Source organism: Hippopotamus amphibius, chromosome 1, assembly GCF_030028045.1.
Source record: "Hippopotamus amphibius kiboko isolate mHipAmp2 chromosome 1, mHipAmp2.hap2, whole genome shotgun sequence".
Classification (NCBI taxonomy): domain Eukaryota; kingdom Metazoa; phylum Chordata; class Mammalia; order Artiodactyla; family Hippopotamidae; genus Hippopotamus; species Hippopotamus amphibius.
This window is the reverse complement of record NC_080186.1, coordinates 151,855,334-151,870,646: the sequence shown is the minus strand read 5'-3', so window position 1 is coordinate 151,870,646 and position 15,313 is coordinate 151,855,334. Positions and strand designations below refer to the sequence as shown.

The window sequence follows — 15,313 nt, the reverse complement described above, 5'->3', positions numbered from 1 at the left end:
AGGCCAAGCCTGCCCTGGGAACATCCCTCACCTTCCTCTCTGAAAGCTCAGGATTCTGAGGGGCAGGAAGCTGAGGTCAGGAGGTCCACAGCAGAGTCCAGGCTTCTTCTTAAGAGACATGCCCTTGGACAGTCTATCCCACACACAGCTACAGGAGCTCCCTGCCCTGGACCCAGTAAATCCCTGCTGGTCCTACCCTTCCCTGGGAGTGGTCAGTGCACCTCTGCCACAACATTTATCTTCAGCAGGAACCTCCCCTGAGCACAGTATCCCCCTGCATACTGGTAATCCTGTGCCCAGACACCCAACACCAATTTCATCCCAAACTAAACTCAATATCTGCCCCTATCCCAATCTGTCCCCCTCCCCCCACCCTTATTTTCCTTGCATGACTCAGGCCAGAAATGGGAGTGGCTCTTTCCTTACCTCCTACATCCATTCTCTCAGCAGGACCTGGTGATTCCTCAGATACCCCTTAAGCCCCTCTCCTCCTCTCCATGCCCTCTGTCACCTCCCTGGTCCAGCCACCCCCACCTCACACCTGACCACAGTGAAATCCTCCTGCCTCCAGCCTAGCTCCTGCCAACCCACTTTCCACAGGGCAGCCAGAGATATCTTTGGAAAATGACAATCTGACTGCTCCTTTCCACTGCCTTAAACTCCAACAGCCCTTTATAAAATACACTTTCTTTTTGAAAAGCCTGCTGTGACCCAGCCCTCACCCACCTGTCTGGCCTCATCTCTCAGCACCACCCCAACCCCCAGTTCTAGTTCTACTTGCTGGCCCCTAACATCCTTATCCATGATGCAGCCTCGGCCTGCAATGCCCGTGCCCCTGTCTTCCCCACTCCCACTCAGCCTTCAAGGCCCAGCTCAAATGTCTCCTCCTCTGGGAGGTCTTCCCCACCCCCAGGCCAAGCTGGTGCCACCCTCCCCCAGGCCCTCCCAGAGCATTTCCCATGATGCATCACAAAAGCTGTTTACGGGTCTGACACCGGCCTGGCTGAGCTCCTTGAGGACACAGCCCTGCCTTATTTATTTTCAGTCCATAGAGAGAGGCTCAGAGAATGTGAGAAGGTGGAGGGAGGGAAAGAAGAAGGGAGGAAGGAAGGAAGTAGAATGAAGAAAGGAAGTCAGGAAAGAAGAAAGAAAAGGAGGAATGAACAAGTCAAGTAAAGACATTGAGGGACAATTCATTCATTCATCCATCCACCCAATCATTCATTCAACAAATATCTACTGAGTTCCTACTGGGCCCTGCTCTAGGCACTAAGGATACAATTAGCAAGCTCAGAGGACCGGTGACTCACTCTCAGCATTTCCAGGTGACTTTGGTGTGTGCATGTGTACGTGTGTTGTACATGTGTGTGCAAGGCCTTCTGTTTGCAAGGGCCTGCTGCCGGGGCACCTGTCTTCCCTGGGGCCTGATGCTTTTAGCATCTGTCCCTGGATCCTGTTGCAGCCCGAAATAAGGCTGTGAGCCACGACAAGGCAGGGACAACTCTCGTCAGCTGAGGCCAGAGCTGGTCGCTGACCGCCGACAGCCTGCACGGACACCAACCACTCAACTCTCAGCTTCGCGACAGAAGCGTTAATCTGAGGGTCTGACACTCCCTCCTGCCCACTGGTTCTATCTCTCAGGTACCAGGATCCAAGGGAAGGTCAAGGGGCTGTGGGGAATGGGCAGTGGAGAGGAGCCAGTTCCCAGAGCCCCTTCCCCCCAATCAGAGGAAGGGTTCTGCAGATGGTCCGGGAAGGGTGGGGCCTCATGGAAGCCTGGATCCTGAGTTGGGAAGGGAGGGAGTCTAAGCTCTGGGTTACTCTGGGTTAAATGAGGAGGAGGTGGCTAGAATTCAAGGTGAGGGGTAGGTAATGCTCTGCTCAGGACTCCAAGATCTTTCAGCAATAGAGGGAAGCAGGGTCTCTGTCTATAAAATGAGGGGTCCTTCCCAATGTCTGCAAATTTCTGTAAGGAGAGTGTTTGTCAAGAAACAGATCCAGGGACTGTGGAATCCTAAGTGGTCACAGTTGGAGCACTCTCCGTCAGCTTATGGCCCTCGTGCCAAATGCATGCACGTGTGCTCATGTTTGCATGCAGTTTTGGGGGGTTCATGAATGCCCTGAAGTACCTCCACGGATACCCATGATCTAGCTCAATCTCCTTATGTTACCGAGGGGGCACAGAGCTGGAGAGCTAGTTGCTCACAGTTACCAAGGGACTCAGGGACACCGATTAGAATCCAGGTTGCCCAGCTCAGCACCCCCTGACCCAGGGCTGGGTATGGGTGTGGGGGGTATAGATGGAGGCAGATTGTTTTTCTAAAAGAAAGAATATAGAAAAACCTGGAAGGAAAACAGAGGGGCACAGAAGTGGGTAAGGCTGTTGGAGGCTCAAGTGCTCTGCCTTCTCTCCTGGGGGAAAGTTAGGGAACCTGGACTTGGGGCCTGCAAGGCTTCTCTGGGGCTTTGGACCTCATTTTTATTTGTAAATCATCTCCCAGATTTCTGGGACACGCAATAAGATGAAAATGGGGGGCTGGAGAAGGAGGGAGAGAATTAGCGAGGGAGAGAAGAGCACTGTGTGAGTGAGCGAAGGACAGGGGATAGGGAGGGGGTGATGATTCTTTCAGCTTCCTTGGACCAGCCTGTGCCCTCAAGCCTTAGAGCTGAGTACTGGGGACAGAGGGGCACACCTTGCAGACCCCAGTGCAGCCCCAGCCTAACCACCCGTGCTCCTCTCCCCCTGAGTTCAACTTCCAACCTCTTTCAGCCTCCGATTGGAGCTCACCTGAGTCAGTGGACGACAATAGCCAGAGACCCCCACCTCCTCTTCTCCTAATGTCCCAGAATCTACCCCTCGATGCGCATGTGCTTCCGTAGCAACGTAAAAGCAGATTTGTGTGAGCATCTCCCTTGCCCTGTATGCACCTCAGCATCCTCTTTCCAGCTCAGACAGCCCTTGCTTGAGACTTTGGGGTGTGCCAAAGCTGTGCAGGGCTGGGGCTGGGTGGATTAAGGATTGGGAGGTCTGGGGATGAATGAAGGCAGCCTGGCCCATTTGTGGAAGTCTCTCCTCCATAGGATGATCCCCAAGGAGCAGAAGGGACCAGTGATGACGACCATGGGGAACCTCACTGAACCAGGTAAGGTTGACCCAGCCCTTGTGCATTCCCTAGATCCCATCCTTTCCTGGTCCCAGACTGCAGCCACTCAGGCCTGCTGGCCCCAGGCCTGGGCAAACAGGTGTGAGTTCCAGGCCAGCCTGTGGAATCTGCCGCCTGGGCTGGGAAGTTTCCCGAAGCATTGGGAGGGGCCTTGCCCAGATGTCCGTGCACCCAAGAGCTGAGGTTGAGTGCTCTAGATTGGGCCCTGGCCCCAAGTCTTTACCTCAGCCCCAAATTGAGCTCTGAGGGCTCTGGTCCCTGATCCAACCCTACGATGTCTGAAGCTTCCCACACAATTGGCCTTGCTTGTTTTAATTGGGGGTCTCACTGAGCCCCTATGGCAAGAGATAAGGGGTCGGGGGAAAGTGGGGCAGGGGGGCAAGAGCAGGCTCCCCAATCTGACTCAAACCATTTCACTTAAAAGCCAATTCATCCCATGGAGAAAACATCTAAAATACATGTTTATCAACTTTATAAGACCTCTTCGAGTACTCTTGGCATAATTCTGGAGTCTGTTTATTTGGCCTACTTTAGAGCATTTCAAGTATTTTAAAAACAAATTCAGCTAAGTCAGGACTCACAAACTTTACTGTGAATCATAGCGACATGGCATTGTTGGTTAAAAATACAGATTCCCAGCATTCACCCCCAGGGATTCTGATCAAGGGGACCTGGGAAAGAGGCCATACATTAGGTTTTTAGACAAGTATCTGGGTCATTCTGATGCAGGTGGGCAGTGAACCAAGATCTGATAAACCCCTGTCTAAGGGCATTGCTGCAGTTTTGCCTCCCTCGGTATTCTGTGAAGTGTTTAATCACATATATATGACTTTATCTGTGAGTCATACTTTTAACCTGTTTTGTGTGTTCTTGCCTCCTTTTGTTGGTGTTTCTCTTTTTTTGTTTTCTTTCCATAATTTTCTGTGCTGAATATGCAAGTTTTGTGAGGTACTGATGCTCTAACTAGAGGAATCAGGCAATGCATTTTCTTTCCACTTGTCTAAGTAATTAATTATCAATAGTTACAGACCCCCAAATATTGACACACATCATTTATGCCAGACTGGAAATATGTGAATTGTTGACAACTGCTAGGGTATTAATTAAGGACAATTTTGAAACTAAAGAAAAGTAGAAAGGAAAAAATTCTCATGGTCTTACCACCAAAAGACAGCCATTGTAAACTAATAATAATAAAACACTTACCTTTATTGTGTGCTCACTATGTCTCAGATACTGTACTAAGAGCATTTGTACTTTTTGTTATATATATAACTCTCACAACAACTCTATAAGTTAGATATGATTATACCCATTTTGCTGATGAGAAAACAGAGGCTCAGAGAAGCCAGGAAGTCACACATATAGTAGGTGGCAGAACTGAGATTTGACCCCAGATCTCTTTGCCTCCAAAACTGCTCCTTTACCACATGGTTACATAAATAAAACATTCATTTTATAAAACATTCAGACAAAACAGACATGAATGACTTTGAAAGTGAAAGTTCCTTATAATGAAACCATCTGGAGGTAACCATTGTTAACAGATTTGTATAAATCCTTCTTCTGTTCATATACAAACATGTTTATATAAATGCATATACACATGGGCTAAACATATTATACACTGTGTTCGTCATCTTAAATTTTTTTTCACTTAGCAGCACACCACAGACTTCTTTCCATCCTAGTACGGCTTATCTTACCTCCTCCCCTCCCCTCACTCCCCCAGCATATGAGACATTATACACATACACACACGCCCCCAAGGGAGGCAGTGAAGGCGCAGCCCAGGTTGGGACCCTTAGGAGTAGAGCCTGAGGATTCCCGAACAAGTGACTTGTTGAGGTCGCACTCCGAGGAGAAGGGAAGTGACAAAAGCAGGATCAGGCAGAGCAAATTGCTACGTAAGGATGTGGGCTCCAGAGCATGGATTAATTGCTCTACAGAATTCATCAGCAAGGGGGCTGTTGCGGCCTCTACTCACCAGGGCTGTTCTCTGCAGAGGTGGCAGTTGTGAGCTATTAGTCACTGATAAAGGGTGTCTGGGCAGCATCCACCGAAAGACTGATGCCTGGTTTTCACAATTGGAAACCTCCTTGCAGTAAACATCCTTGTGCGTATATCTTCAGGCATGTTTATTCAACTTTTCTCCCCGAGGATGAATGCCTAGAAGTAGAACTGCTTAGTCAAATAGGTTTTATCTATAGCTTTTTTTTTTTTTGATATTGAGCTCAGATCATCTGAATAGTATTTGAGAGTATGATGCCACGGGACTTTTACTATGTGTTTAGGTATAAATCATCTTTCATCTTTTTAAGTATGTAGTACGTTTTCGTGTTAAAAAAACAAAAACAATGAAAACAATTTCCAGCCCTCCTCCTTCCTATGTCTCATAAGTAGTCACTGCTAATATCTGGCATATCTCCTTGCAGATTTTTCAATGCATGCATAAACATGTACTTATTTTTTAAAATATATGAGTGGGATCTTAGAATACAGATTCTTCTGAAATTTACTTTTTTCCCCATTTTAATCGACCATGGATTTCTTTCTGATCCTAACATGTAGAAGCTGCTCTCTCTATATTTACTGAAAGAAGGAAAAAAACATCAGCCTCCTTTTTTTAAAGGCCGTTTAGGATTCCATTGAATGGGATGGCTCACAGCACCTGAATGGCCCTCAGTGCTGCCTGGTGACCACATCCGTCTTCCTGACCCATTCACTCTCCCCTACTGTTCTTTGAGACAACTTTAGCAACTTCTCAAACTTCCAGTACCTCCTCCCTCACCTTCATTCTCAGCTAATGCCCTTGCTTCTTATTTCACTAAGAAAAGTAAAGTGGCCGAAGGAGAATTGCAGCGAGCTCCCGCCTCCACATCTGTCCACTTGTTTGCCTCTGTGTCCCTGTTCTGTTTCCCTTCCTGATGTGATAAAGGAACTCTCCTTGCACCTGTCTGAAGCCAACAATTCTAGCTGGGCACTGGACATCTTCCCTGCCCTCTCTCCTGCTCAAGGACACTCCTTCAGTGATTCTCCCCTCTCTTTATTCCATTGTCAGGTTTTCTCATCAGATAACAAACATGCTATTATTTCTTCCTCTCTAAAAACAAGCAAGCAAGCAAACAAACCCCTCTTTCTCCCATAGCTGCCTCCAGCCATGGACTTTGGAGCACAGCTCCTCAAAGCAACTGTCTATACTTCCCTCCTCTCTTTTTCACATTTTAGTAAACCAACTTACACACACACACACACACACACACACACACACACACACACACACACACACACACGTAGAGGATGCAAACCCCTGTGGCCCTTCTTTTATTCCTGGAATTCACAACAAATTACAGAGAGCATATCATTTCATCCCCCAAATACTTCACCAAAAGTAATAAAAAGGACATTTCCTTACGTGCCACAAAGACATTAACTCACTGAACAAAATTAGCAATATTGATTTAATACTATCTAATAACCAGTCCTATAATCAACTTTCTCCAATTTTCTAGTTTTTTAATGGGGATCCAAATAAGAGCCACTTTTTAACTGAGGTAGCAATGGTTTATATTTAACATTATATATCGACAGTTTCATGTGCACAACATTATATATCTACTTCTGTACACATTGCAGTGAGCTCACCACTGAAAGTTTGGTTTCCATCCTTCACCATACAGTTAACCCCCTTTACCCACTTCGCCCTCCCCCCAGCCCCCATTCCCTTCTGGTAGCCACTACTCTATTCTCTGTATCTACACGTTTGTCGACGTTTGCTTTGGTTTGATCATTTATTTTGTTTTTTGTTTGTTTGTTTTTATATTCTGCATGTAAGTGAAATCATATGGTGTTTGTCTTTCTCTATCTGATTTATTTCACTTAGCATAATAACTGTACCCTCAAGGGCCACTGTTTTTATTTGGTAGCTATGTCTCTTAAATCTCCTTTGGTCTAAAACACCGCCCTCCCCACCCCCTTTTCTTTCCGTGTCATTCACTCCTTTGAAGTCACCAGACCAGCTGCCTTGTAGAATGTCCCACATCCTAGACTTGGCTCATTGCTTCCTTGTGGTGTGGTTAAAATGTTCCTCTGTCCTTTTCCCTTGAACCCTATCCAATAAGGCTTTCACACCCAAATACTCCACAGGAACTGCTTTTTGTGGAGATTGCCAGTAGTAACCCCATGTTACTAAATATAATGGTGAATTTTCAACCCTCCTCTTACTTGGCATATCAGCAACATTTGACTCCGTTGATCAGTCCATCGTCCCTCATACGCTTTCATCATTTGGTTCTAGGACACCACAGGCTAGATTTTCTCCTGCCTCGCTGGGTGCTTCTTCCCAGCCTCCAGGGCCGGTTCTCACCTCCTCAATTTAAATGTTGGAGGCCCTGGGGCTCAGTCTTTGGATCTCTTTATCCATTCTCATATCCTTGGTGATCTCACCCAGCCTCCAGGCTCAAAACACCGTTTAGACAGCTGGAATATGAACCTACGTGTGTCTGATTTTAGAGATGACAACTCTGCCTGTGCTGCCCATACATATCCCTCTCCTACCAACGTCCTCACCATTCTGACACTTCTTTTTTCTGAAAGGCTTCCCTTGTTGGGCCAACATAAAAGTATGTGTTTTGCTTGTGGGGAAAGCACAAAGGATGTGGATGGGCCCCCAAACTGCTAAGGATAGTCATCAGTCCTGGAATCCCTCTACCTGGCTGTAATGACTTGGTCCTAACTGTGAGGAAAGAAATAAATGGAACAGTCTTCATTAAAAAACAACAACAGCAAATCCCATTTGTACTTCTTGATGCCCCAATTTTTATGTGAACACCAGTTTTCTCCCACAAATACTAGACTCATATATCCAGCTCCCTTCTCATCATCTCCACTGGGATGCCTACAAGGCTCTTCAAAACTTATGCTCAGTTTTGGAGACAATTAGTGCAGTTTGAGTATGGACTAGGCAAAATATAAAACAAAAATTCATTCACTTGGAAAGGTGCAGATCTTTAACTGATAAAAGCAAGTTACAAAGCAGCTACGCTATGATTTCATTTTGTTAAAAAGTCACATATGTGGGACTTCCTTGGTGGCGCAGTGGTTAAGAATTCACCTGCCAATGTGGGGGACATAGGTTCGATCCCTGATCCAGGAAGATCCCATATGCTGCAGAGCAACTAAGCCCGTGCCCCACAACTACTGAGCCTGTGCTCTAGAACCCGTGAGCCACAACTGTTGAGCTCATGTGCTGCAACTACTGAAACCCACACTCTTAGAGTCCGTGCTCTGCAAAAAGAGAAGCCACCAGAATGAGAAGCTGCGCATCTCAAGAGAGTAGCCCCTGCTCCCCGCAACTAGAGAAAGCCCACTCATAGCAACAAAGACCCAATGCAGCCATAAATAAACAAACAAACAAATAAATAAAATGTTAAAAAGTCACATATGCATACTTGGCCAATGAAAAAGATAAGAGAGGATATACACTGAGGTGTTAGTAGTGGCAATCTCTGGGTGGTAGAAAATGGTGTTTTTTTCTCTTATGTCTATATTATCTAACTTTCTTCAATGCACATATATGCTGTTTTTATAATAATAAAAGGTTATTTTAAAATGAAAAGATGTCTTTCCCCACATCTCCTCCTCCTCCAGCCTTCCCAACTCAGTGAGTGGCTGCTCCATCCTCCCAGTGACTCAGGCCAGAAACCTTGCCATCAGCACCCACTCCTCTCTCTCTCTCACATCCCACACCCATGGCCTACGTACCTTTAAAAGATACCTAGAATCTGATCATTTCTCACCACCTCCACCACTATGGGCAAAGAACTGCACAGGAAATGCATGGAATGAATACAACTGGCCAAAGAACATCTGAAATGATGTTCAGTTTCACTAAGTGTCAAACACATGCAAATGAAACTTGGAGGAGTCATTTCAGCCCAATAGGTGGGCAAGGAATCTACAGAATAATGACACCCAGTGTCAGCAAGTGTGGGGAGAAATTAGCATTCTCATACACAACCGCCAGTACTGTGAGGAGGTCCCTTTAGAGGCAGCAACCTGGAATGCTCTGAGGGTTTGGTAGTAAGAGCTCACTCTGGCCTCTCTGGGCAGTCCCTCTGCTGGACCTGGGCAAGAAGCTGAGTGTGCCCCAGGACTTGATGATGGAGGAGCTATCGCTGCGTAACAACCGAGGATCGCTCCTCTTCCAGAAGAGACAGCGCCGCGTGCAGAAATTTACCTTTGAGTTTGCAGGCAGCCCACGTGCGGTGAGTAAGCCCCCACTGTGCTCACAGGGAAACTGAGGCCCAAAGAGGGCCAGTCATTAGCCTAGAGCCAGACAGTGAGCCAGGTTTTAGGACCACTGGCCCCTATGGGGGTCCCTCAAGTTCCAGGTGAGGATGGCTGTGAAGCTGCCATCAGATTGACCCCTGCCTTGCTATGTGATCCTAGAAAAGAGCTTTTTAGGCATCTCTCCCCAGATACAGAACATAAAGTGGATTGGACAGGATGAGCTGTGGAGTGACAGGACTCTGGCTCCTTCAAAAAGTGCAGAATAGTCAGGTGCCCTGTGCTGAATTTGTAGCAAGCAGGATTTAGATTAGACTTGACTTGATCTAAGATGGAAAATACAGAACGCCTTTCTCTTCTTCCCACTGGAAGAAGGCAAAGGCTATGAGACACTGGGCTGGTAGAGAAAGGAGATGAGAATGGCTTGTCCTTGGGCTTCAGAAAGGTGGCAGGCAGTTTCAGGTACTTGTAATGAACTCAGAGGCCTTTCATCCTACTCCACTCGATTTCTGGATGAAACAGGAGATGATGAGAGGGATTGGAGTGTCAGAATAATAAAAATGACAAAACACGTACCTTTGCTACATGCTTATGCCAGTACTAGCTGAGCAGTTTACATGTATCATCTCATTTAATGATCAGAGAGTGAAATTATTATTGTCATCTCCACTTTACAGAGAAGGAAACTGAGGCTCAGAGAGGTTAAGTATATGCCCAGGGTCAATACTATAGCAGCAACTAACATATATAAGAGCACTTCTCTGTTTCAAGGTTTAGCACTCTACACTATTGACTCATCCCCCCAATATCCCTGGGAGGTGAACTCTAGGATTAGGCCCCCCCACCCCACCTTTTTTTTAGTAGAGGGAGAACCCTGGCCCCTTGCCCTGCTGAGCCTCCCTGTGGTTTATTTGCCCCCATTCCCACCCCCACAGATCGTGGCAGGAAGCGCCAAGGAGAAGGTGACTAGGACAGCAGAGCCTGGGAAGGTGAGCATGTGGAGAGAGACCCCACAGGAGGAGAAGCCCGGGGGAAGGGGCCAGGCAGCTCGGATTCCCCGATCCACCACTTCTGAGCTTTCACTCCTGTGCCCAGATTGCCAACAGTTTCGAGGGGCAGAACTACCGCTCCGAGCTCCACATCTTCCCAGCCTCGCCTGGGGGCCCTGCGGATGCCCAGCCTGCAGTGAGCACTCATAGCCCCAGCGCCCTGGCACCAGGTAAGCGGCGGGCCCATGTCCTGGGACCAGGGCTGGGGAACCCAAGTATGGGTGTGCCCCGTGATGGGGCAGGAAGAGCACCCAAAGAGCTTCTAGTCCACCTCCTTCCCAACACACACACACACACACACACACACACACCCTCCGCAGACCCGACATAAGCCCAGAGTAGCGCAGCAACACCAAGATCAGAGAGTATGACAGAGACAGAGCCAAGACTAGACACTGTGCCCCAACTTGCAATTACCCTGCTCCATCCTTCTCATTTCCAGGGATGGGGAAGGATCCCCTTTGCCAGAGCAACTTTGGCATCACATTCCACTCCCTCCCCCAACCTCCCTTTCCTGGCTCCTTTCTTCACGTCCCCAAACAGTGTCCATGGTATGGATGTAGGTGTGAGTGCCAAGGGAGAAAGGAACCCAGGCACCCTGCTTGCCCGCCTCCCACGCGCCATGCTCCACCCCTAGGCTATGCCGAGCCACTGAAGGGCGTCCTTCCTGAGAAGTTCAACCACACAGCCATCCCCAAGGGCTACCGCTGCCCGTGGCAGGAGTTCATCAGCTACCGGGACTACCTGGGCAAGGGCGGAAGTCACACCCCCAGCCTGGCGGAGTATCGAAATTTCAACAAGTAAGAAGAGGAGGGCTGCTTAGGGAGAGACGGGGAGGGAGGGTATGGCGGAGCTAGTCACAACCACAGCAGTAGCTACGTTTCCTGAGCACTTTCTACATGCCAGGCTCTACCCCAACATCTTATATACATTTATTGAGCCCTTGCTAAAACTCAGTAGAACTCTTGCCTTAGCACATAGTAGGTGCTCAATAAATGTACAGGGAATGAATGGGTGAATGTGGCACACATCTTGTTGGATCCTCCTCCACAACAGGGTGCGGCAGGTGCTACAATTTCTCCTATTCTGCTGGAGAAGAGGATTATCAACAATCTGCCCAAAGGCACAAAGCAAGAAAGCAGTGGCAGGGCTGGGATCCAAGTCTGGAATTGTCTGACTCCAGGGTCCAGTTTCTTGTTCTCCATCACTGCTGTGTGCCACCACCTTGATGGACATCAAGGTGTGAGTCCTTCCCTGGGTGGGGGCCCCAGATCTCACCAGTCCTGGGCTAGCTCAGCCTTTTCCTCACTTTCATCAACGGTCTGGAAGAGGCCTAGAAAGTGACCTTGAGGCTGTACCACTATGAGGAGTGGCAGCGAAATGTTGGACACCAGAAGTGAGAGCCACAGAGGAGTGTCTCATAGTGTTTAGCATGTGGGGCCTCAACAAGGGCTTCATGCAGTCTCCACCTCTGGCTATGCAACCTTGGGCAAGTGACTTAACCTCACTGGGCCTCCATTTCCCTACCTGTAAAATGAGGCGGTTATAGTACCTGCTTCATAAGATGGTTGTGAGGATGGCATGAGAGGCCTTAGGCAAAGTTTCTGGCAAGGGATAAGCCCTCAATAAATGGTAGCTGCCGTTATTATTATTATTATTGTTATTGTTGTTATTATTATTATTTACAGTTTGAAATGATGGCTGGAAAAGCCAATGGAGGAGAACCCGAAAGCGATAAATTTAACATCCTGCTCTGGGGGCCTGAAAACAAATCACAGCAGTCAGGGCAGGAGCTTGGCACTGGAGGAAAGCCTTGGACTGGTGGTGCATTTCAACTGCACTTCAATTGGCTTCCTTAGTCTGCTGCTATTTCTGAAAAATGCTTCTCTGGCTTGGGCTGCATTAAGTGAGAAAGTGGAGGGTCCTCAGAGAGGAGGCCACAGCCCAGCTCTTCTGGCACCTGCTCAGACCACACATGGAGATTGTGTCTGTCTGGCTAGGCCTGGAGACCAGGCCCTTTGAGGAAGGGCTGAAGGAACTGGGGGTGATGGGCCTTGAGAAGAGACTGCTCAGGAGGGATGTGACTGCACTCAAACAGCTGAGAGCCAGGGAGGACCATGATGGGAGGAATGGGCCCAACAGGCATGATGTGAACCATGAGCCATTGGCAGATGTTTTGGAGTTTCCTGCCAGGCAGGACTGTGCTGTCTCTCCTCCTGGGGCCCTCAGATCCTGCCTGTCCAGCTATTTAAAACCCTCAGCAGACATTCAGTTCTAGCAGCCAGCTTCCGGGCTGGCCAGTGCAGGTCGTGGCCCCATCTATCTCATGCCTCAGCTCTGACAGGTTGAGGCATGTTCCCACCAAAAGAAGGAGGGTCTTAGGGACCCCTGAGCCCAGACTTCTCCTGGGACAGAAGAGGCAAATGAGGCAGAGAGAGAACAGAAGTGTTGGTGGCCAAGCTGTGCTCAGGATCCAGGGCTCTGGACTCCTGATCAAGGGCCCAACCATGAGGCCTGCTTGACTTGGAAACAGCTCAGCCTGTTCCTGCGGGGCCTGGCTGTTGCCACCATAGCTGGGGTGGTCCAGGCAGAAATGCTGTCCTGGCTGGAACCCAGGCCCTGGCCCAAGGTTTGCCTTTTTACCCCAGGGTAGGCATTCCCCTCTTTCCATTGGTCCCAGGCTGCAGGGAAAACACTACATGAGCAATGCTTTTTATGCGCTTAAAAATAAAAAAATAGTTTGAAAATCATGTATTTACATTATCTTAAAACAAACAAACAAACAAAGCCTAGGCAACTGCAGATAGAGGTAAGGCCCCTTTGTTCCCCCTCCTCCAATCCCAGTTCCCTTCCCAAAGGTAACACTGTTGTCAGGCTGGTGCGTATGTTTTCAGAACATTCTCTACAAGCAGCTACATACCTATGGGGACATAGCATTGTTTGGTGTCCGTGTGTGTATTTTGATACTTTGTATTTCATCCTGTAACTTGCTTTACTTTTTTCACTCAACATTATGCTTTAGAAGTCTCCTCTTTTTAATCCCTGTAGCTCTTTTCATTCCTTATAAGCTGCTATATAGTACTGTGCCATGTGAATATACTTTATCTTACCCATTCCTCTGCCAAAGGGCATATGGTTTGTCGCTAATCACTGCTCGTGTCTGCTTCCTTGTACATAATATATGTGCGTGTGTGCACGTGCTTCCCGAAGCCATATGCTTACAGGTGAAGTTGACAGTTGACAGAATTTGCATATTTTCAGGTTTAAAAGATCCTGCCAAATTGCCCTCCAAGGTAGCAGCACCAATTTACTCTCCGACCAGCAGTATGTGAGTGAGACTTTGTGCCACCACCTCACTAACTGTGCCAGTCTTACGGGTGAGAAATGGCATGTCTCTGTGGTAATCTGTAGTCTCCGATTCTTGGTGTTCTTTCTAACCCTCCTTTCTCTCACCAGTTTGTGATATATTGTTTTAAGGGGAGATGACAAGAGGAAGGAAAAACTCCATTCCAATTTTACTCCCTTCTGGGACTTACTTAAGGGGAACCTAGAGTTTTGCCAGGACAAGCCAATTCTCACTCTGAAAACGTCGCTCCTATTTCCAGGCAAAAAGCCATTCCGACTAGGGGTCGACTTGGGAACAGGCAGAGCTGGAGAAACCTGTTAAAGATAGTACAAAACCTTGCTGAGTAGCAGGGAAACAGGCCCAGAGAGAGGCAGGAAGGGGGCCACACATGGTGACCCACAAGTCTGTTCTGCCACCCTTTTTCCCACACAACCCACCTCTCCTGCTGCTCTTCTCTCCCCAGGACCCCGGTACCCTTTGGAGGAGCCCTGGTGGGGGAAACCATTCCGAGGACAGGCACCCCCTTCGCCCCAGAGCTCACCAGTGGCTTGGAACTCCTCCGCCTCAGACCCAGCTTCAACAGAGTGGCCCAGGGCTGGGTCCGCAACCTCCCAGAGTCCGAGGAGCTGTAGCCCCAGCCCTTTCAATTCCCCCATCTCAGAGTTCGGGTAACGCCTGGAGCCAAGACTTGTGGACAACACTTCACAGTTTACGAAGGGCCATCACATACAAATGGCCTCAAAGGTCACAAAGTTCAGCAGTTCCCAAATGCAGTATGCTTCAAAATTACCTGCGGGTGTTTTAATACAGATTTCTGGCCTGTCCCAAACCTGTAGCATCAGAATCTCCTGAGTGGAGGGTCTCTATTAGTAACTAAAACTCCCAGCTGATTCCAGGGAAACTTGTCCCTGGCTTGTATTTTTAGGAATCCAAACCACCAATGACTTCACGTCCAAGTCTCCACTCTTTTCTGCTCCTGTAGTCTAGCTTACACTTTCCCAATGACAGGGAGCTCATAGCCGCCTATTTACCTGTAAATCACTCTGATAATTAGATTTTCCTTTTACTGAGACACAGATGGTCTTTATTTATGCTGTTAACATTTACTAAGCACCAACTGTGTGCTAGCTGCTGTGCCAGCTCTAGGGAGAGGGTGTGGTGAGTAAGCCCAGGCCCTAGCCTAGGGAGGAAAAGACAGTAGGGAAGACAGATCTGTAACGTAGTAAGTCACTTTAATTTTCCCTAAAGCACGCTAATTGACACGTGAGGAACAAAGAGTGCCAGTGAAGCAGAGGAGGGGGTGTGGGGTGGGATTCTGGGAAGCATCCCAGAGGATGCGAGTGGGACCCGGGAGGAGGAGTGAGAGCCCACCAGGGGAAGGGGGTGTGATGGGGAGGGTGTGACGGGGAGGGCATTCAGGCAAGTGGACAGCAAGTGCACAGGCGCAGAGCTGTCACAGAAACAAG

General features: G+C 48.3%; 1 protein-coding gene across 3 annotated transcripts; it reads left to right on the top strand.

Annotated features, from left to right (window-relative positions):
- Positions 1-1,005: 1,005 nt before the first annotated feature.
- MYOZ3 (myozenin 3) lies at positions 1,006-14,513 on the top strand. Of its 3 annotated transcripts, XM_057730921.1 has the most exons (8): positions 1,525-1,641; positions 2,771-2,900; positions 3,082-3,143; positions 9,276-9,430; positions 10,388-10,441; positions 10,548-10,671; positions 11,139-11,301; positions 14,311-14,479. In XM_057730921.1, the coding sequence occupies exons 3-8, from the start codon at positions 3,083-3,085 to the stop codon at positions 14,477-14,479; spliced, it is 726 nt and encodes a 241-aa protein (XP_057586904.1). In that variant the 5' UTR covers positions 1,525-1,641; positions 2,771-2,900; position 3,082. The 3 variants fall into 3 exon arrangements, with proteins under 3 accessions (XP_057586885.1, XP_057586904.1, XP_057586892.1); XM_057730902.1 differs by lacking the exons at positions 1,525-1,641; positions 2,771-2,900 and adding an exon at positions 1,006-1,325 and having other exon boundaries at positions 14,311-14,513; XM_057730909.1 differs by lacking the exon at positions 2,771-2,900.
- Positions 14,514-15,313: the final 800 nt, after the last annotated feature.

Coding starts and splice junctions, on each gene's coding strand:
- MYOZ3 (XM_057730902.1), top strand. CDS start 3,083: ATGATCCCCAAGGAGCAGAAGGGACCAGTGATGACGACCATGGGGAAC. Junction 3,144..9,275: donor GGGGAACCTCACTGAACCAG/GTAAGGTTGACC, acceptor CTCTCTGGGCAG/TCCCTCTGCTGGACCTGGGC. Junction 11,302..14,310: donor GAGTATCGAAATTTCAACAA/GTAAGAAGAGGA, acceptor TTCTCTCCCCAG/GACCCCGGTACCCTTTGGAG.